Raw genomic sequence first — 22,473 nt, 5'->3', positions numbered from 1 at the left:
TAGTCAGCCATCCAGCCAGCCTAGGTCCCTGTCTACAGGGAAGCAAAACAACTAAGTCAGCAGAATCCTCACAGGCTCTATACTCTATGTCGAACCAATCCAGTCCCTTCTGAAGACCGCTACCTTGTCAGGCTCACTGTAATCTAACTCTTCCTTGTAAACTATTTTCTGTAACTCTAGACAGCAGACCGGCTAATTCTGTGCTTTCTTCCAGATCGTCAGTCGTGTGTGGCGACTCTGACAGAACATTATGTAAATGAATCAGGACACAACCGATGCATAGCTCAGGGTTGAGCACAAGCGTCGAGAGCAGGAGTGCGATGGATGCGCTGAAGGAAAGGAGACATTGTGTGGAAAGGGGGACAAACTTCAGCTATTTTGAGTTAGTCCTGTGCCTGACAGTGTGCTAAGACCTCACCACAGAACAGAACTCCATATTTTGTTGCTACTTGAACTGAAAGACAAAATGAAGAGTGTAATTTTGTGGGGAGCTCTTGAAACTAGAACATAACTTACATGGGAAAGATTCTACAAGCTTCTTTTAACATGTTTATCATTGGAGAACTCATAAAATTAGCTACTGCAAGCTCTGGGCCTCTTTGTATTGCAGTGTCATGTCACTTTTCCACAATGAAGCTTGTAGGAGAAACTGTTGATTTCAGACAGCGGGAAACTACTTAAAGCGCAGACTTGGGTGTCAGACGCCAAAGATTTCTTTGTGCTGATCCCACCATCTCTGGACTTCTGAGTCTGAGCTGCTACTTCATTTCTTGAAGGTGCCTTTCTCAGTCATTTTCATCTACACTATGAGACAATGTTGCTTCTTTCACAGAATTATTAGAAGGAGATGACATTTTTAAGGTACCCAGGGCATTGAAATCATCATTTTTCTAAATAACAACACCAAGAGCAGTAATAAGTAAAATGCCAGCAAGGTTAGAGGGCTAAGGATCGCATCCTATTATAACTCAACTTTCACAGGCCAGTGCAGTTTGTTTTGTCATAATTAATAACTTAAGATAGATTTACTGGCTAGAGAGAATGCTGTACAGGTAAAGATGGCAGCTAACGTGGTGGACGGAGAGAGCTGACTCTCATAAGGTGACCTCTGACCTCCACATGCATACTATGGTGTGCACACCTACAGACTACACACATAAATAAAAATAAATAAATAAATATATGTTTAAAAAATTCCTAAAGATAGTTAAACCCACATTATTTAGCCTATTAGATGAGACGGAAAAGCATTAGAAACAAAATGCTTTTGTCTTACTCATTACATATACACAGAGTACACAGTTCTACTAACTTCTTCAGTATCGTTTCTGTCCTACACCAGAGACTCTCTTTATTTGGTGAGAGGAGGGTGACTAGTGGTAGTTTCTCTGAGCTCACAGTGGTATTTACGTAAAAGTAATCCGTAGATATGTAGATGGTTAGGAAATATGAATAAAAATGAATGCTCCATACTGAACAGAATAACTGTTACATGTGATTTTGGTGATTTGTGTTTGTTACAATATTTGAAATTGGGAAGAAATAACCTTGAGCTTCATTTTTCACATTGTGTAAAATACTGGAATCTCCCGGAAAGAATGTGCAATTGCTATCAGGGATGTTGTTGCTAGGAAACCAGAACACAAATAGAAGAATTGAGAAAATTCTCCCTTTGGCCTCAAATCAAGGAGTATTCTAAATTGTGCAATACGGTTTTGGAAGGTCATGATTATTTGAGGGTTATTTTTTATTCCATTTTATAACGGTTTGAAAGAGCAGCGGTGGAAACAGAGCTCAGACGTTTTCAAACAGTAGTGATGGGGGAATTGGGATATAAGGCACTAAAGGTTCTGGCTACAGACTCAGAGTCAACATTAGATGAAGGTCATCGTTGTGTGTGTGTGTGTGTGTGTGTGTGTGTGTTTACTGCTGTTGTCAAGGAGGCAAATAAAAAACAGTCAGGATTTAGCTTTTCCACAAATTGTGAAAGATCTGCACATGTTTACCATTACTTCTGATCACAGAATTCACATGAAAACTCTTGAGCCTAAGGCAAAACAAGCTGCAAAATATTTTTTTGAGTAAATTATTCCAAAAGCAGGGTTATTGGTAAACAGATTTGTTTGTTTGTTTTTGAGACAAGATTGCTCTAATATTGCCCAGGCTAATCTCAAATCGTGAGCTCAAGTGAGTTCTTGCTCAGTCTCCTGAATATCTGGAAATACAGACAGGCACCGATGCCTGTCTCGGTAAACAAAATTTTTAAATTAGCGTCATTCATTCAGAACTTGTTTTGAACCAAGATACAACTGAGAATTTACCAAAAGAAACAACCAGCTATGGCATCATAATCAAAACTCTGACTTTGTTCTCTACTAAGGCTTTATTCATTTCTAATCTTCGCCTCTAAAAATATTTTAGAGTATCACAAAGACTGAAGTCTAAAACATCAAAGTGGGCAAAATACAAACACACATTTATGTGTATAGTATGTATAGATCTGAGGGGAAATGTAATGAGCTGCTAAATAACTACCTTTGGATGTCAACACAACTAGTCCATCTTCCTTTGCTTTTTCTTAAATCTCTACCCAAACCAAAGAGAATTTATTTCACAGCACACTATAACCACAAAACAATGACAGGATTCCATCTCTTCTCTCATCTTTTCCAATCACTTGTTTGAAGATTTGATATGTGAGTGAGGTGTACCTTGATCATAAGTGAGGACCCTTTAGAGAGAGAGGAGCATGTGTATTCTCACTTCTCTCTGTGTGATGTTATATTTGTCACAGCTTAGCAGGAAGTGGCACCGTGAAAGTAATTCCATCACCAACTGAGAGGAAAGGCTCCCCAGAGGGGGTGATGCACAAGTTTTGCTGATTGGGATCTTTGCTGACCACAATTCATAAAATCACTTTCATTGCAAACATCATGAATAAACGAGGCTCAAGACAGACACAAAAGAGTAGCCATGAGATAATTTAAAAGGTCCCAAAACAATGCTCAAATATGAAGACCAAAATACGATTTCTGAGCTATAGCTTTGAAGGAAGTATCAGGGAGAGAGAACGTGGCAGTTCTGTGTGAGAATTCATTACAGTGCTGCCTGGGTCACCTCTAGCGTCTTTGTTAAGGACTCAGTAGATCATTAGCTCTCCTTGACCTTTTGCCTGTTTACTTTACAAATCTGTATCCCCCTCTTTCAATAGTCATGGTCCACACAGGTCCCCCCAGGTCCTCTCTGTCACCATTTCTGCAATTTCTCCAACTCTAATCTCCTTCCCTGACATCTTCCACTCCCTGCGTTTAAAACAATGGCAGTGGGCTGGGGAGACAACTCAGGGGTTAAAAGGCTTGCATGAGGACTGGATTTTGGATACCTAGAAACCCACATTAAGAAGCCCAGATGGGCACAGCAGCCCACTTGTGTTTCTAGCCTTTGAAGGAAGAGACAGACTCCCCAGAGCAAGTTGACTACCAAGAGCAGACACATCAATGAACTCTAGGTTTGATTGAGAGACCCTATGTCAATGAATAAGTTGGAAGAGCATACAGGATTATTCCCAACATCAACCTCAGGCCTCCATATCCATAGGCCTCCAGGACTATCCACATGGATAGTGACGCCTTCATATACATACACATGGAAAAAAAATTAGTAATCACCCATTTGCTGTTTAAACTGGCTGGCTGTCTTTCAAAGTTTCTTCCTTACTGAATTGTATACTCCTTGGGGACAAAGACTAATTAATATGGTACTTCTTAGTTTAAAAGTCTTGGTCATAAAGAACAAAACAAACAAAACCATCATGTTTAAAGTGCTGAATTCACCAATCAGCGACTTACTGCGCCATCTTTCTGTCTTGGACCCTTACCTAACTTTCACAGGCACACAGACAATGGCCCGAGGGACACTTCTTCCAGTCATTCCACAGGATGCTGAATTCTGCGTGTTCAAATTGGACCTCATATTTCCACAGACCTACAGTCTCCTTTTGGGCTCCCTGTCTATGGTTGCTGGTGGCAACTAGATGATCTACCATGAGGACACTGGACTAAGACCCGCTCTTCATATTGCACAGACTCCCAGGCATCAAATCTGACATCATGTCTGCCTATCCCAGTTTCCACACACCTTCTAATTCACTGCTGCCTCAACTTTTGTTAATGTTCTTTCTCCTGTTTTATTATCATAGTGCCCCAACAGTCACTCTGTCTCTATCTTTGTGTGCATTTCTGTATTCTCTTACCTATATTAATTTTTTAGTTTTAGATTTCATTTTTATATGTATGATATGGGTGTTTTGTCTGCTGGTATGTCTGTGTACCATATATGTGTCTGACAGCTACATTGGCCAGAGGGCATTAGATCCACTGGAATTACAATTATAGATTGTTGTGAGCTACAGTGTTGGTGCTGGGAACTGAACCCAGGTCCTCTGGAAGAGCAGCTAATGCTCTTAATTGCTGAGCCATTTCTTCATAGGCACCCTCAGGCCATTGTCTCTGTGTGCCTGTGAAAGCCCCACTATCTATATTATTATTACAAAATGTACATCAGTGAAGTCACTACATTTCCTTATACACCTACAGTCCTAGTGCTCAAAATAAAAATCCATTTCTGGCGATTAGGGGATACAATGCAGCAGAGCAACAGAGTGCTTGCCTAGCATGTTCAAACCCTTGAGATCCACCCCTAGCAACAGGAAAAAAAAAAGTCCATCAATGGTTTTTTGCTGGTGCAGCAAAAAATTATGTTTTTTTCATTTGTCTTTTACCAGTCGGATAGCCAGTTCTACCTTAATTTCTACCACATGCTTTGCTTAGTGTTTCTCAACCTTCTGTTTATTATCAGCCCCCTATGGAGCCTTTTACAATATTTTCTATTTTTCATCCATGGCACTTAATATTGAGATATTCTAAATATCTTCTGGGTACTGCATGTGCCTGTGCTGCTAGGATGCTTGGTATCTACATAATTTAAAGAATTAGACTTTCTTCTCTTTAAAACCGGGATCATAGATGCTGTGTGCCATCTCTCTGCATCTACCTACAGAATGCAGCTAATTCACTCTGAGCAACTGACCACCCAGCATCCATGTTTGCAAGAAAAAAAAAAATAACAGAATCACAACAGTTAAGACTCGAGTCCTCCCAGAAGCCTAAGCTCACAATTCTAAGTCACAAAAACAAATAAAAACGTCAAACTGAAAGACCAACAGTAGTCAGAAGCTACTGACCAAGAGTTGGAATGAGGGTTGTGGAGGTTCCTGGCCAGAGCTGGGAAAGTGAACTTTTGAGAAGCCCTTGGTGAGGGGCTGAATGTCCAGTTAACCAACGAGGCACGATCTTTCAAATCCAGTCACTCATAGAGGGTGTTGAAAATATTTTAAAATGTTCTCCCAAACCAATTTCTAAAAACTCTAGCATCCCAGAAATCTCATTAACAACTAAAAAGAAAAGAGAATGGAGTGGCCCCATCTGAGAGAGAGGATGATGTCATCTATCTCCCCAAAGAAAAGGCCACACTTTCCTTTGTGAAAGTCCATGGTGACATCACCTCCTGCTCATATGCCACTTAGCTCTTTCCCTGCTGGCTCCCTAGCTGAAGTGCCTGCTGCCTTTGCAAATGTCACTCTCTGCTCACAAAGCTCCTTGACCTTGTTTGTATGCTGGGCTCCACAGCCAAGTGAGAGGAGGCCTCCCAGCACAGGGGAAAGGAGGAGGGGCCTTTGCAGCTGGCTGGGAGCTCCTATTCACACAACTTATGGAAAGTCCTATACACCCTTCAGCAGCCCAGACCGAGGCTCCCAGGATGGAATTCAGCTTCTGAACAATGCTGTCAATGCTGAATTCTGTGAACTGATTAGCCAGGCAGGGCGGCCATGGCCGTTTCTTTATTTTTAGGGTGGGATTTTCTTTGAAGATCTGCATAAAGGCACTGCAGTGTGGGCTTTATCTTGCATCTACAGAGCCACTTTCAAAATGCACCCACAGAGAAAGCCCGATTGTAGATCCGTTTTCTTAAAGTAAATAGAAGATTTGTGCTGTTGACAAAAAGGCATGGCGGGTAAATGGATTTATTTATTATTGAGCAAAATGAATGAAGTGTGTAGGGGTTCCTGAGCCACCGTGCTCAGGAAATGATGTCACTGTCAGTTCCGGGCTCTGCAAGCCTTGGCTGAGCTCTTATAGCATAATCTGGAAAGGAGCCAGTGGGAAAGGGACTTTGTGGGATTTGATTCTGATGAAAAGAGGAGAGAGCTTTAGCATCCTGGCCAGGTGAGAAAGAGATGCTCAGGGCCAGGTCAAGCTAGGACTCTTGAAGCCCCCACCGACTCTGGGCACAAGCCCAGAGGGACAATGCAGACATGGATTGTATCTTGGATTTTTGTCCGCTGATGTGTTATATGCATTCGTGCACACACAAACACATGTAAGTGTATCAGTATCGCAGGTGAAGACTGAGAGTCACATGCTGCAGGATGAATTCCAGTCAAGGATGGGTAGCACAAACCTGGGTAGCCCCAGAGATTATGTCACCAGGTGACCTTGTAGCAATTACAGTGTGTGTGAGAGAACACTCTGAGATGCTCTCCATGATGAATAGGGCCAGCACTGCAGTGCTCGAAACACGCCCCTGTTGGTGCCTGAAACATGCCCCTGATGCATGACTATGTTTAGTTTGTAGTTTGTTTTGTACCCTACACGTTAAGCCCCACAATTTGTCATGCTTCTCCATCCTTGGGGATCCTCCCCCAGACCTGTTTTTATAAAGTATAAAGGATTTGCATATCGGAAGACACTGTGGTCTCTCCAGTTTGAGTTTGTGCCTCATGGAGCCGGTTAGTGGTAGTCACTGCTCAGCTTTCTGGTCTCCTCTAGTGCTTCACCTTTTGACCTTGATTCTAATCACCTGTGACTTGTTAGAGCCACCTTCCTCCCCCTACTTCCTAGCATCACTTCGTCCTCTCTTCCCTAATTAGGCCAGGTAGCACCTGCTTATTTTTCAGGTTTTAGTTCAAAGGTCGAAATTTTATAGAAGACTTCCCTGCCTGTCTGGTTGCCTGCCCTATCCCATCTCATCTCCTTCTGTGTTCCCTCAGCACTTACCAGATTTGATTGTACATATTCACTTGCATGCCTAATGTCTTCCCTTTACTGCAATGGCTGTGGGAATTGAACCATTTCAGTGTGTACACATAGATCTGTGTCCCTAGTCATAGCATGGTATCTGGTATGAAAACATTCCGGATACCCATAGCTTTAATAAAAAGAAGAATGGCAGTTGACAATTTTTGTCTTCAGGTTTTCTCTAATGGATAATCATGGTACCACTCCCAGGGAAAGCGTTCTGCCTGATGCTTACTCTGTTGACTCCTCCCTCAAGTCATCTTAAATTACATTGACTCCCCCCTCAAGTCATCTCAAATTACATAGTTCAGATATAGAACATAAGATATAGAAGTACAGCATGATAATAACACATGACATGAATTACTTTTGTATTGATTTAAACTGCTGGTGATCTCCCTGTCAAGTACCATTTATATATAGTGGGCAGTACAGAGTTAAATTTTTTTTTCAGTTTGGTCCTAACTAGTAACATACTGTTGCATAACTCTGGCTCTGAGTTGAGTAAATTTTCAGCAAATGGGGAAAAATTTTGCAATAGTAAACAGGAAAAGAGAATAGACAGAGGGTGTCTTTGACTCTCTTAAAAGAAGACAGTTTCCAAATAGAAGTGAAAGAAAAATCTTGGCTCAAAAAAAAAAAAAATCTTAGAGCTTTCAGCAGAGGACTTGGCATGTTGGCTAGAAGAACCCAATGATATAGTAAGCTGATTGTAGCCGGTAATGACCAACACATCAAGCTCTTTAGGGTGGCCTCTAGCCACTGTGTCTAGAGGGAGGGTGAGAAGCCTCTTGACTAAAGAGATCAGCTAGCAAAAGCAATGCCTACATCTCTTCTTTCTTCCATCCTGACTGTGAGGCTGCATCGCTTAGGAAGAGATTGAAAAGGTAGCAATAGCCAAACACTGACCAATTGAATCCTATCTCTTGGGGCTTGGAACCCAGGCAGGGTTTTAAACTCCTAGGCAATTCCTATGTGAACCTAGGACTGACTACCACATTCTGAGGCCTTTGGCCCAAGTCACTTCCTGAACTGAACTCTTTGTGTGCCCAGGAGAGCTTTCTGTTCTTTAGATCTTTGAAAGAGAAAGTTGTCTCCTTCAGGGATCTTTGTTGGTTAGAACAGCGTGTGATTTGAGCATCTTACAGGTGTTCTCCAGATTCTGGGGATACTGTCTGTCTACCATTTCATTTCACCAAGCTCAGCACTGGTTTTGCCTTGCTCCTAAAACTGAGTTACATGGAATGGTAACCTTACCATCCATAGAAAAGGCCTTGGAAACTCCGGTTGGTGTGCCCAACTACTCTATAGTTATAAGATCCCCAGTGCGGGCTGAGGATATAGCTCATCATTAGAGTACTTGCCTAGCAGATGTGAGGCCCTGGTGTTGATCCCCCAGCATTGCCAAACTAGATACAACCACAAGAAAGCCCCTAGTTGTTCTGTGGATATGTATACCTGGCATACACTGCTTTCAAGAGTACCCCAGAAACTGACAGTCTGGGGCATGTTTCAAGATTTTTCTGCCTGGTCTGTTTTTTCAGACCATCTCTAGATTATTTAGAACCACAATATTGCTGAACATCAGAACACTGGAAATAGACTACACTGGGAAGAGAAATCAACCAAATCCTTTTATTAAGTCAATCAGTAAAGTGACCACTGTAAGTTTAAACCTCACTTGATAAAGAAGAATACCCAGGAGGTCTACAAGATTAACCACTGTATCTCATTTACTTGAGAATTCATAATCTGTATTTCAAGCTACCAGTAGCCCTGTGGATTACCACCAAATACTTAAATATGGAAAAAGTCTACATTCACATTTTAACAAAAATATCCACAACCCACAATACACAATATCAGAGCACCTAACGTTCTTGCAGATAGAGATAATTCTCACCTTCAAATGACTGAAAATGATAAGCTATCAATAGAAAACATATTTTGAATTTTTAATGTCATATTCAACACTTTTCATTATTTTATAAAATAGGATTTATGTTAGATGATATTACCTAACTGTAAGTTAGCCAAAGTGTTTTGAGCATGTGTAAAGTAGGTTAGGCTAATAATATTAGTTAAGTTAGATACATGAAATGACAAGACATTTTCAATTTACAGTGGGTTCATTGGGATATAATTTCATCATAAATGGAAAGGGTTTCATCCTGATAAATAAGGGGCCTACAATTGGAAAGTTCTGTATGGCAGCTCTGAGATTTATATGCATGGGCTGCAACACCAATAAATCGCATCTCAAAATGCTCAGGTGCTTGCTGAAGTACCTCTGATTCAAATTCCGCCCCCTCTTCTTTCCTTCTCTCTCTGTGCACTTCTCTATTTGTTTTTGTGTGCATTTACATATGTATGTTTATGTCAGAGATATGTACTGTGTGCACATTCAGGTAGAAGTCTGAGTACAATGGTAAGCACAGGTCCTTATGGGTTTCCTACCTTACGTTTGAGACAAGGTCTCTACTCCCATTGATCTAGAACTCTGCCAAGTAGGGCTAGGCCAGCTGCTCAGTGAGGTCCAGTGTTCTGCTAATCCTCACATCCCATCTTGTCATCACAGACTATAAGAGCATGCTATTGTGCTTGGCTTGGCTTGGCTTGGGTTCAGGGATTTAACTAGATTCTCATACTTGTGAGACAAGTGCTTTACCAACTGGCACATCTTACCAGCCCTTTTAGGCATCTGCTAGATTTCTGGTATAGCGTTGCAATTCTACTTCTTTGATTTACTGAAATTCACCATGAGTCCTAAAATCGTGATTGAATAGTTGAGAACTACTGTTTGATGCTCTTTTGCAGTTGGATTATCCTAGCACAATAGCTCTTAAATCTTAATCACCAGGGAGATCAATTAAGATACTGTCCTGGGCCTACTTTCGTAGTTTCTGATCCAGTAGGTCTAGGGTAGGGTCTAAGAATTTGCACTTCTGAAAAGTTCCTTGTGCTGCTACTGTTACTGGGGGCCACATTTTGAAAATCATTGCTCTGGGACCACCCACCTGTAGATTGACCCACAGGAAATCCAATTTTGAAGTTCCACATCTCTTGTTAATAATGACTTTTAGAGAAGTAATTATCTCCACCTGCTCCTCAAACACCTGTTTGTAGGTGGGCTTCAGTGTGTCCCTACTCCATTTAGCAGACAAAACATAAGCCTGGATCTTGCATCCAGCTCAAATTACCTGCTGTTTCTCTCATTCCTGTCTTTCCTTTTCCCTTTCGCTGACCTTTCTGACTCCTATTCTTTACATTCTCCCAATCATTCTTTCTCTGATGAATGTCAAGTTGAGCCTTACATCTCTTTCTGGTCTACTGCACCTGGGAGACTCCCATGCCACTTTGTAATGTGTCTGTTCCAAGGCAGATTATCACATCACCTGCTCAAGCAATTACCCAAATCGCTTCTCCTCTTACCATTTCTTCTCAAACACTAGCAAAATTTAACTCCCCAAATTCCACAGATGTCTCAATAAGTCATCTTAAGCCTAGCTCTAGCTACTACTTTGCTTTTATTATTTGTTGATGCTACTGTTTCCAAGGATAGAACCGGCCAAATAACAATTATTAATACAATAATTATTAATTATTAAATCAACATGGGACTTACCATGAATGAACCACTGCATCTTAAATCCTTTGTCATGTGAAAGAAGCGAATCTGTATAGAACAGTACATGAAGCTTGGAGCCCGTGGTGGCCCCTGATGGGGGGAGATCTCTTCCACAGTATCGTCCTATCTTTTGTGGTCCATCATAGAGCTGAAGTTAAAGAGAAATTTCACAAAGTAAAAACACTGCACATATTTTGTTGTTGTTTTTGTTTCTTTGTTTCTTTTCAAGGAGAAGGACTAGCTTAGCTATATAAATGCGTATTGGTTCAAAAGTTAAAGGTAAATCTGCTCTCATGGGATATTATAAGATTTAAAAATTAATTACATGGAGAGTGTTTGAGAGAAGGATTGAATTACTAAACTCAATAAATGTGAAAACTAAACCACTAATTTTGGTTCTATATTAACCTATCAAGTCCAAATTAAAATTCAGAATAAGGAACTAGGCTGATCTTGAACTAGCTGTGTAGCCAGAAATGAACTTCTGATTCTCCTGAAAATATCTCTCCAAGTCTGGGATGACAGGTGTGCAGGACTAAGCTAGATTTACGCTTCACCGGCATCAAACCTAGGGCTTTGTGTATGCCAGGCAAGCCCTGTACCAAGTAAACTGCACCCCCAGCACCAAGTGAACACTTTTACCAGCAGCAAAACATGTCAATGATGTACTATGTTTTCATTGTCATTCTGCTGTTCACTGACAATGGCTTCTGATTTTTGGCAGTCTAAATATCTGATACTTTAAAGGTTTCTGTTAAAATTTCCAATAAAGATTCCAAAAAAGTACATTTTTTTTTGTTGTTGTGCAATATTATTAAATTTCTTAGCAGAAAGTCTGTGCCAAACTAAAATCATACTAGCACTTTATAGACATGTTTTTTTTTCATGCAAGTTTGTTAAATTTGACTGCTATTATATTTTTATTTTTTATTTTCTAAATAATCTACTTTTTTCCTTAAAAATAAATTTCTCATACAATATATTCTGATCGACATTTCCCCTCCTTCATCTCCTCCCTTATCCTCCTCACCTTCCCACCCATCCACCTCCAAGCTTTCTCTCTCTGTCTTTAGAAAATAGGCCAATCATAAACAAGTGAACCAGATTAAAACAAACAGGGAAAAAGTACACGAGAAACACACACACACACACACACACACACACACACACACACACACACACCATAAAAACATAAAATTGGAAATGCTAATACTAAGAATGAAAAAGTGTGCTTTTGCAATTATTGTCATATGTTAGGTTGAATACTGTAAGACTGAAGCCTTTTGGGTTTTCCTCCTTGCATATCTAATGGACATTTACATTTCTTCCCTTGGAATCTTTCTGCTCAGGTCATTGCCCATCATTCCATGGACATTTCTACAGCCTTTTAAATGTCTCATTTAATAACCATATCATTATACATAGAGAGATAGATAAACAGATATCCAATTTAAAATAAGAAAACCCATTTTTTTTTTCTCTTTTCACTTAGGAAAAAGAATGTCATCCTCAAAATGTGCCCTCCTCATGTGACAGGCCATTAGATTTCCCCTTCATCCCCGTGAAGTCCACATTCATCACTTTGTTTTAGTTACCCTTAGAACAAGCTGCATGTGATAACAAAATGGAACATATCTGAAAATATGCACATGGACTTCCCTGATTATTCTTGGTTGTTGTTTTGGTTTTTTGCTTTTTGTTTTTTGTTTATTTTGTTTGTTTGTTTTGTTTTTAGAGTCTCTCTATGTAGCACTGGCTGTCCTGAAACTCATTCTGTAGACCAGGCTGGCCTTGAACTCAGAGGTCCACTTGCTTCTGCATCCCGAGTCCTGGGATTAAAGGCCACCATGCCTGATTATTCTTATTCTTCTTTCCAGGCTATTTTCCCCTGTGGTGACTGGCCTGTCTCATGTGCTGGCAAGCACCCTATCACTGAGCTGTATCTTCAGCCTTCCCTGGTTGCTTTTTCAGTGGCTGTGCATTTGGTGCATCTGTGAGTACATGCGTAATATGGACTCAATGACTGATGAAGTTACTTTTATTTACTAAAATGTGATATATGTGCTTTAAACACACTGACTTGGCTATAAAAATTTTATAACCAAATTTTACAAGGTACTTCAGTGGAATCTTTCCTAATGTCAATGATTAGATGTGGATTTTTTTTTTCACTTTTGAATGAATCATCTCCCTTTGGGGTTTTGCTTTATTTATTTGTTTATTTATTTATTTGTTTATTTATTTATTTATTTATTTATTTATTTATTTATTTATTTATTTATTTATTCATTTATTGAGACATGGTCTTACTTTGTAGCCAAGGAAAGCTTGAAACTCACTATGCAGTCTAGGATGGCTTAAATTTGTAGCAGTTCACCTCCCTCAGCTTCTTATGTGGTAGGTTTACAGGGGTGAGCCACCACACCTGGTGAAACCTTAGCTCTTCACTTGTCCTTCTATGCAGGCAGTCACATCCCCCGCCTTCCTAGTGATGGGCACAGTGTCCTCTTACCTCCACTGACTGTGAATTTCCTTAGTGAACAGGCCACTCCTGGATTTCCTTTTCCTTCATTGTTAAAAGCAGAGCATTATGAGGGTCGAATCCAGTACGTATCCAGTGAATGGACACTTGGGTTTCTTCCACAAATGCATCTATTTTAAGGACTTAATCTCTACTACTACTTCTGTATAGTTAGATAAGAATTTGTATCATACAATTGTAAATAGCAGTCTAATAATTTCCTATAGTAAAGGGTTAGAATCACTTTGTGGTCATTCTGTAGAGTGGGGACCTGGGTGTTGTCTTGTCCAGGCTCCTAATAAATCACGATTTCTGAATGCTGGTCCACCTCATCAAATTCTCAACCAGTTGGTCATCATGCTTATTAGATGTGGGGAAAGTTTGCAGAGATTTAAAATGGGAAGCAGAGTCCAATATGCTATTCACAGCTTGGTACTAAATCCATGATTTTTAAGTAAATGAATAAGATAGTGCTCATTTCTCAGGTTTATTACTTTACCTTCCTTGTTTCTTTTTGGTAAATACTCTTACTTTAAAAACTTGTGTTTTTTAATCAGGTTTCTAACATACTACATGCACTGGCTAGTTTTATGCAAACTTGAAACAGCCTAGAGTCATTTGGGAAGAAAGACCCTCAATTAAGAAAACACCCTCACCAGATTGGCTTCTTGGTAAGCCTAGGGAATATTTTCATGATTAATGATGTGGGATGAGCCAGCCCATAGTGCATGGTGCAACCCCTGGGTGCTAAAGAAAGCAAGCTGAGCAAGCCATGAAGATCAGTCCAGTAAGCAGCATTCCTTCATGGCCTCTGCTTCCAGTTCCTGCCTCCATTGATGGAATGTGATGTGGAACTGTAAGTTTGAAATGACTCTTTTCTCCCCAAGTTTTTTTGGACATGGTATTTTACTTCAGTAATAGAAACTCAAAGAACACTACATAATAACAGAAGCCAGATGGAGGAGGAAGAGTGAAAGAAAGGAAAAGACAAGAAAGAAAGAAAGAAAGAAAGAAAGAAAGAAAGAAAGAAAGAAAGAAAGAAAGAAAGAAAGAAAGAAAGAAAGAAAGAAAGAAAGAAAGAAAGAAAAACAGAAGAAGATCAAAAAGAGAAGAAACAAGAGCCAGATTCCTTCACCTCAAGTCCTAGGCTCTGTCATCTTCTGCAAGCTGGAGGTGGGGGCAAGAGGAAGGCAGGCTGTACTCGGAGTGCTCCCAGGCTGCACTGAGAGTGCTCCTGAGTCCCTGTCTCATTGCAGAATATTTTTCTCAGTTTCAGAGTTTTCATCAATTTTTTTGGTGTGGTATCTACTTTGAAACTAAATACAAAAATAAATACACTGTCTCCAAATATTAACATAATAGGCAAGTCTTTCAGCTTAGAGTCTTTAAACCCAAGGGATTCTAACTTTGGATTGTGGTTTAGTGACCAAAGCTGAAATTTGTCTTTATGATCATTGCACCCTCAACCTGATGAATTTTAGTAAGCACTGGATAGCAGCAAGCTGAGGAACATACTGTGATTCCATACTGGGTCATTATATAGTATAATACATCATAGAGCATTGTTTTTCTCCATAGCTCAATGAAGTTAAGAGCTGTGACCTTTTACATGATGTGGAGGGTAATTTTTCTCTCTAATGGGATTCCTTCACTAAAGAAGAAGCCCTAAATGCCAGACGCCCGTGGTCTTAAAATAGCACATTGTGAGTGGGACTGGGCCAGTAGGTGGCTAAGGAGGATGGGTTTGTGGAAACACTGACGGATGATAATTAAATGTCTTTATCCTCTGGGAAGAAGGAAAAGATACATTACAATAAATATCAGGTGGACATATTTGAAAATGCTTAAATAAAATGTCAGGTAAATTAACAAACTAATTAGTGCACAACGATACTTCCTAATAGAGAGGGGGAAATCCACCCCATGCCCTCAGTTTTATGTCTTTTTAACATTTATCTTTAATTAAAATCAATTTTTTTTGTTTATATTCACACAGATGGCCAATGTCACCTCCACAATTTATTCCCGAGTAAACTCACCACACAAAAAGTAACAGTCATTTTTCAAAGTACACAAATACCAGTCACCATGGAAATCAGCTGGTGTCTTGCCACCCTTGATTCTGTTTTCAGTGCGAAATGTTAACCACAGGACATTCCAGTTGTGACTCATAGCCACAACCAGAAAACTCGCTGGTTTGGACCTGGTAAAACTAGGATTTCTTCTGCTTTTAGCGAGCCCGAGATCTACGCCACAGAACCACCAAGATGTTCTAAGTGAGCTCATTTAAAAGAAACTAAAAGCTACGGAGGAGATTTTTCTCACCTTGACTATGAGTCCTAGTTTGTGTGCCTGACAGCCTTTGAGTACGTGAAATGATTCTCACTTTGTCACCTTGGGCATCAGACACTTCTCAAATGTGAGACTGTGTATCAAACTTCTGTGTTCAATCTTGTCAATTTTTCTCTTAGAACACAATTCATGTATAATGTTTGTGGTTCAAGTCTCCCTCACCTCCACTCCAACACAAAAATCTTAGCCCTTCTCGGGACACACAGAGAAGAGGGAATCCCTTGGCCAGGCCACACTTCTCAGCATGCTGGGCTACGGGGTTACTTTTACCCTGTGTGGCTGAAAATCTGTGCAAACATAGAGAGGATTAGTGCATTCAGACTCCAGCTACAATATGAAACGATCCATGGGCCCCTCTCGATATTAAGGGCCACAAAAGCCAACGATATAGAATTGAAGACATACAGAGCATGTCAACATCTGAGGGAGATAGTCCAATTATTGTGATGTTAAGACTTTATTTATTTATTTATTTATTTATTTATTTATTTATTTATTTATTTATGATTAGTCTCTCTCTCTCTCTCTTTCTGTGTGTGTGTGTGTGTGTGTGTGTGTGTGTGTGTGTGTGTGTGTATGATATATGTGCATGAGGGCAGACATACAAGTGGAACATCATGCATGTGGAGGTTAAAGAAAACTTTCAGAAACCCATTTTCTCTTCCCATCGTGTGGGTCCCGGGAATTGAACCCAGCTCACCAGGTAGTCACAGCTCTTGATTTTTACCTGCTGAGCCATCCCACTGGCCTACTAAGATAGTTTGTTGTTTTTCAATTTGTATTATTATTTGTGTATACGTGTGAATGGTGTTTGTATGGGGTCCTGTGTGTGGTGAGGAATTAATCCTCCCCTTCCATCATGGTATCTAGGGATCAAATTCAAGTTGCCACCCTTGTAGAGGCAAGTACCTTCACTTGCGGAACCATCTCACTGGCCGTGAAGATTAAAGAACCTTGCCTTTCAGACATGGTGGCACGTGACTTTAATCCTAGCACTTGGAAGGCAGAGGTGGGTGGATCTCTGTGAGTTTGAGGCCAGCTTTGTCTACATAGTGAGTTCTAGGACAGCAAGGGCTATGTAAAGAGATCCTATCTTAAAAGAAACCAGCCAACCAACAAACAAAAAAGTCCCTTGGCTTTGTGGACACTTTCGGAATGACTGAAAATCAGGTTCTAAGTGAGCAGAGCCTCGTGCAACATGCTCTGACCACAGCAGGTTCTCTCTTCACTACCTCCAAGAACTCTCAAGAACACGTTCTTCAAGACCCTTAGTTTTCCAGGGTCTCATCTCTGAGTTGCTTTATGAGGCTGTTTTTTGACTTTGGGAATTTGTAACTATAATGGATGAAAGTGGTAATTGAATGTCTGCCACACAGAGTAGATGACTAGATTGACATTTTCCTAAATCTTTTAGAATGAGAATGTGACAACCAAGGCAGTCCTTTCTACTTCAGGTCAACACAGAATTAATTCTCTAGATTCTTTTTTCTTTCCTTTTTACTTTTTCTTTCCTGGTCCTGAAGCTCAAACCCAGCATCTTGCCAATGAGAGGCACACGCTGTACCACCAAGCCACAACCACAATCAAAAAGTATTATTTTCTTGAAGTGTGTCTAGAAGTAAACCTCATTTTTCTCTATTGCAGAAGATTCATTTTAAGACAGAGAAAGTAAATTAAGCCTTTTTTCGTATGATACCATTAAAATTGGCATAAACTTGGGGAAATTTAGTCCCATCCTATTATATATAAATCTTGTAACTTCCAAGGAAAATTGCTTCAGATCTGAACACGTAACTGAAATAATTTATCTGCTGAGAAAAAGAAATTTCAGATGCAGCAGATTCCCCTTTCTTTATATAAAGGGAGACTCTAGCCAGTGCCAGCAAATTCAAGTCCTGAGAAGGAGTTCTTAGATGGGCTTTTGAAGTGATGTGTAATTGATGGAAGCAGTCAAATCTTTTCCTTGTCCGGACATCCACAGTCAACATGGTCAGAGTCAGGCATCGTCTCGCTATAGGAACTTTGCTTAGCACATAGTCGTGAGGAAATTGCTTAACTTCTTGAATCTAAGCTTCCTTTATGAATGTATATGCTTGGTATCATACGATTCCTACAGCTTTGTGACAAGTGAGAAAACTACATGGCAGCAAGGCCTGACATGTAGAGTATGTTTGAAATGTCCTTCAACGTTTGGTCAGACATAAAGGGAACAAAATTAGTTGTTTCTTTTTTTCAAAAGAAACTGCCCAAAAGTAGCTTTGTGAAATGAAATATGAGTCTAGACAGCTGAGGCTGACTCATGGTTAGCCCTTAGAATCGTCACTGGCTGAGAAGACAGGGAAGAAATGAATCAAGCCGGAAATGGATAGCCCTTTCTTACATCGTGTTACTATGGCAACCTCGGGTGGTGTGGCCACTGCAGCCATCCCTGCCATTCTGGGTGTAGAGCCAGCTGCAGATCACCCTGTGTGTGCTCAAGGAGGTGAAGGGTGTGTGCAGGGGTGGAAGAAGTGTGGTCCATCATAGCAGGGGATGGCCCAACAAGAAAGAGGACAGCAGAAGCTGCTGAGGCTAGCATGATGAGGTGAGAAGGGGCTGGGCATGCTGAAGCGAAAAATGCTTTTCCTTCTTTTAGTGTCCTTTCTCCTATCTACCTGCAGTTCCTGCTGGCCCGGGAACACAAGAGGGCCAGAGCTGCTGAGTTCTTGAAACACTTGTTCACCCTCTTCCAACCCCCTCACCTCCCCCCCAAAAAAAACAACTGTAGAATGCCTATGGCATTGACTCATTATTTTTCCAATGCTGAGAATGAACCCAGGGTCTTGTGCTGGCTGGGAAAGTACTCCCCTCTGAGCTACATCCCATATCTGAAGCACAAGAGTAATCCTCATGGATGTTGTTAAGTTTTGCACACATTATCTTAGTAAACATGGGACCTTTGTAGGTTGTCTTAAACTTACAGGATTTTGGTATGTTTCTGTACTTTTGCCAAAGGAAAACTACAGAGTGGGATACAAAGTTGTCATTATGAATAGAAAAAACCCAGGGTGGGTGGGGGATATATCACTGAACTGCAGAAGTTAAATTAGGCAAATGTTGAAGAAAGCTGATAGTGTAGGATACACTCAAGGCTGCTCCACCGTGGCTCTTTGGAGGCCCAGTGCCTCTCCTCAGTAAACATGCAGCTACTCACTCACAGTGCACTGGCATCTGAGGCTCACACACATCTCCTCACTGCAGGAAAAGCCATGCTGCCATGTGCTGTCAGGGTGGGGCAGGAAATGTGAACTACCCATCTAAAGTCAATGATTACTCATAATGCCAGGCTTTGCATGCGAGCTAGAGACCAGCAGAATACCACATTCTGAGTTATTTTGTATCACTTTGAATTAGAGGTTTATCTGAAATCCAGATGGCTTAGTGGCCGGTCTGTGGGCTGGCTGGTCTCCACCTACTCTTACTGCATTTATAGTTTCAAGTCTTGCTTTCTACGGATCACCTACATCAAAAGCCACAAAGGTTGATTTCAGTTCTTTTGTTGTGTTTTTTGTTTGCTTTGTTTTATTTACTTTTTTAATCAGTGTATAACCATGGATGCAGCCTAATGTTTAACTACAAAGATGTACATCTCACAATTGTTTAGAAAAGTGAAAATTTGAAGGACAAATATCTCACAGCAGGCTGCACTGTGGTAATGGAATGAGCACACAAAGGAAAATGTCATAATAAGGTATAATGCATGAGATAATCTATGAATATTGAAATAAAATAAACATAAAAAGAGAACAGGAAATAAATACCACTAAATATTATTAGTAGTGGTGCAATTTGATTTTTTGTTTCTTCTAGACTTTTCTATGTTTTCTCAGTCTCCTGCAATGACTGTGTATTCTTTTTTGATTAGATAAATCTATTTTTAATGCATTATTTTGGGGAACTATTGACATCATGATACAAGTATGTCTTGGTAATGTTTTCCCTATGCTATAATTCCACACTCCTCTAGGTTGTCAGACACCCATCTGGCCCACTAAAAATGTTCTGCTATTTCCATATCTCTTTTCTGCACTCAGGATCAAACCTCAACATTGCTGTCCTAAAATGTTGTTACGGAAAGCAATCTGTTCTAGCATTATCTTCAAATCATTTTTGTCCTGAGTATTTCCTTTTTCATGGTAACTAAATTTTATTATTAATTATTGTAATTCTTCCTTACAAATTAGTAGTCCAGGGGCTAAAGATCTTCTATAAATACTGGTTTTTATAGCAACTGATGGAGCAGCGAGTGCCTAGTTCCCTCCCCAGGGGGAAGGGAGAGGCTTTGAAAGTCAATAATACTCTCCTGTGAATATATAAATGGCTAATTCCATAAGCTGCAGCCATCCTTCTGCCAATTGTCTTGCCATGGTGAAACACTAAACGTTCTAAAAATATATTAATGTGTCTTCCAAAAGTCTCTGCATCTGCTGCAAATGGACTCTGGGACAGAGAAGTCTAGTTGATAGAAAAACATGAAATCATAGAGCCTTGAACCCTAGAGACCTCAAGTGCTTGCACCTGTCTCTTCCCTTGAGTCACCACGGCAGAAAGAGTAAGCCTGTTAAATAAGAGCTAAAATTAAAATGTCATTACATGTTTTTAACATGAGAAATGAAAGCAGAGGGGAACTATGGTGGGGGTCCTGCAAGATAGGTTAAAATGGATATGAAAATGCAGTGATTATTATTCATGCCAACTGAAAAAGCTAACGTATGTATGCACACATGCATGTGTTTATGTATGTATGTATGTATGTATGTATGTATGTATGTATGTATGTATTACAATACCCATAATGCTGCAATGGAAATCTTACTCATTTTAAAAAGTAAACCAAAATCCACAACTGGGATTCACAATATCGAAAACTCAGCCTTGTGACCAGCATCTTCCTACCCATTCAGTAGTGAGTGTGCCTTCAGACATGGTCCTACCTGTGCCGTGTGCCTGAAGGTCTGGTAGCAAATGTTGCTGTGCTTTTCTGTCTTTGGCTGGAGTGTAAAAAAAAAAAAAAAAAAAAAAAAAAAAAAAAAAAAATGCAGGGACATACCAGGAGGGAACTGTTGTGGGAAATGATTTCAAGCTGTGAGCACGTAAAAAGATTTTTTTTAAGTGGCTTAAAGGTAGTTCAGGAAATTGATAGGTTTGGTTCTTATTCATTTGTATCCCTTGCTTCAAATCTGTGAGGGTCTGGAGAGCAGAAACCATTGCACTTTTGAACCCAAGGGCAGGCTGTCTTTTGAGGGCTGGTGCCTCTGCATCAAGTATAGCAAATTAATCACTTGAAAATTCATCTGGAGGATGGTCAGAAAAGAGCAGCTCTTTCCCCGTCTCCCTAAACACAGGGTTTTTATGTAGCAGTCTGGCCAAAAGGGATCCTCGTGCCTTAGCCTCTGGAGTGCTCGGATTATAGGTGTATGCCACCAGAAATCATTCCCTACCCGAAAAGAATTTGTATCACATTAAAATGAAGATCTCTTAAATTGTTAAAATAAAAAAAAAATCACATTTTACCCAGACAGCTTAGGAGTCAACATGCTGTGTGCGATGCATCTGGGACTGCTTTATGACATACGAGAATTCAGCTTCATTGCTGTGCTTCTCAAAGTTCTGCTTGCAGATTAACCCATAAGAGTGCTGGAGGCTCACGGCTGGTGTCAGGAAAACCCCCGAATGACTGGCATACAGCTTCTACTTACACTTGCTTGTGAGTGGCAGGTGGCCTAGTGCTTCTCTGAGCGATCAGCAGACTGCTAACGTCCTAGAAGCAGACTTCCTCTCAAAGACAGTTCTAGGAAGTGTGACTCATCTGCTCAGGAAGTGTGCAAGGAGGAGCCCTCCAAATCAAAGACAGTCAGAGCCATTGCTGCTCACACAGAATCCCCTTGGCTTCTGCTTTGCTCTAACCAGGAAGTGAGATTTTAATTACCAGGCTGCTCAGATTTAGACAGAGGAGGCCTGTGGCCTTTGTAAGAAGGCTGAGAGGCAGAGGGAGGGAGCCCTGGTCTCCACACATAGGGACAGGGTGAGTCCAGCTCCATTAATCATAGACAGGAAAACTATCTTGCAGACTACAGCCCGTGGGGTGGGTGGGTATGTAAGTAGTTACGTGTGGAGGGTGTTTTCAAGAGCATGTGGGTCTCAGTCCACATATGTGCTGGTGTGTGGAGGCCAGAGATCAACACTGGTGCTTCAATTGCTCTTATATTTTGATACAAAGTTTCTCCCCAGTTTAACTAGTTTGGCTGGCCAGATCCAAGGACCCTCCTGCTTCCACACCTATATCCCCTAGGGCTGGAATTATAGAGATGTGAGGTGTGATGTCACACTCAGCTTTCTGTAGAGAAATCTGAACTCACACTTGTGTGACAAGCACTTTAGTAACTGAAACAACTCCTCAGGTCTCAAATATAGCTTTTTACTTAGTGCAAAAGGCTCCAGAAAGGCAACAGTATTCTGCGAGATTCTGCTCATGCTAGACTAATAATGCACGGTTCATGGGCATGCGTTCTCTGCCCGGCACTATTCTAGGTTAAAATGCCTAACAACTCTGGGATGAAGACAGTATTGTCATCTTTACTGTGGAGCTCTACAAGTTGAGATGTGTGCAGGATCATGAAATTCACCAACTATTCAAGGACAAATGTTATTGTCTCCTTCACCAAAATTTTCTTTCTAAAAATAAAAAAACTATTGGTAGCAAAAAGTCCTCATTCTCTGTTAAGGGATATAGAGATCAACAGCATGGTTTTTAAAGCTGTGACGACAGTTCCCCAAACTTCTAATGCATCAATGGA

The 22,473-nt window shown here is 40.5% G+C and overlaps 1 protein-coding gene across 1 annotated transcript in view; it reads right to left on the bottom strand.

The window, feature by feature from the left end:
• Cubn (cubilin) overlaps window positions 1-22,473 on the bottom strand; it is a 226,113-nt gene that overhangs the window by 126,231 nt on the left and 77,409 nt on the right. Inside the window, exon 28 of the mRNA XM_006985936.4 lies at window positions 10,762-10,912. Within this exon, the coding sequence (XP_006985998.2) occupies window positions 10,762-10,912 (151 nt within the window). The remainder of the gene's footprint in view (window positions 1-10,761; window positions 10,913-22,473) is intronic.

The sequence above is a fragment of the Peromyscus maniculatus genome, chromosome 5 (assembly GCF_049852395.1).
Source record: "Peromyscus maniculatus bairdii isolate BWxNUB_F1_BW_parent chromosome 5, HU_Pman_BW_mat_3.1, whole genome shotgun sequence".
Classification (NCBI taxonomy): Eukaryota; Metazoa; Chordata; class Mammalia; order Rodentia; family Cricetidae; genus Peromyscus; species Peromyscus maniculatus.
Note: the sequence above shows the minus strand (reverse complement) of the source record. Positions and strands in the feature narration are given on the sequence as shown.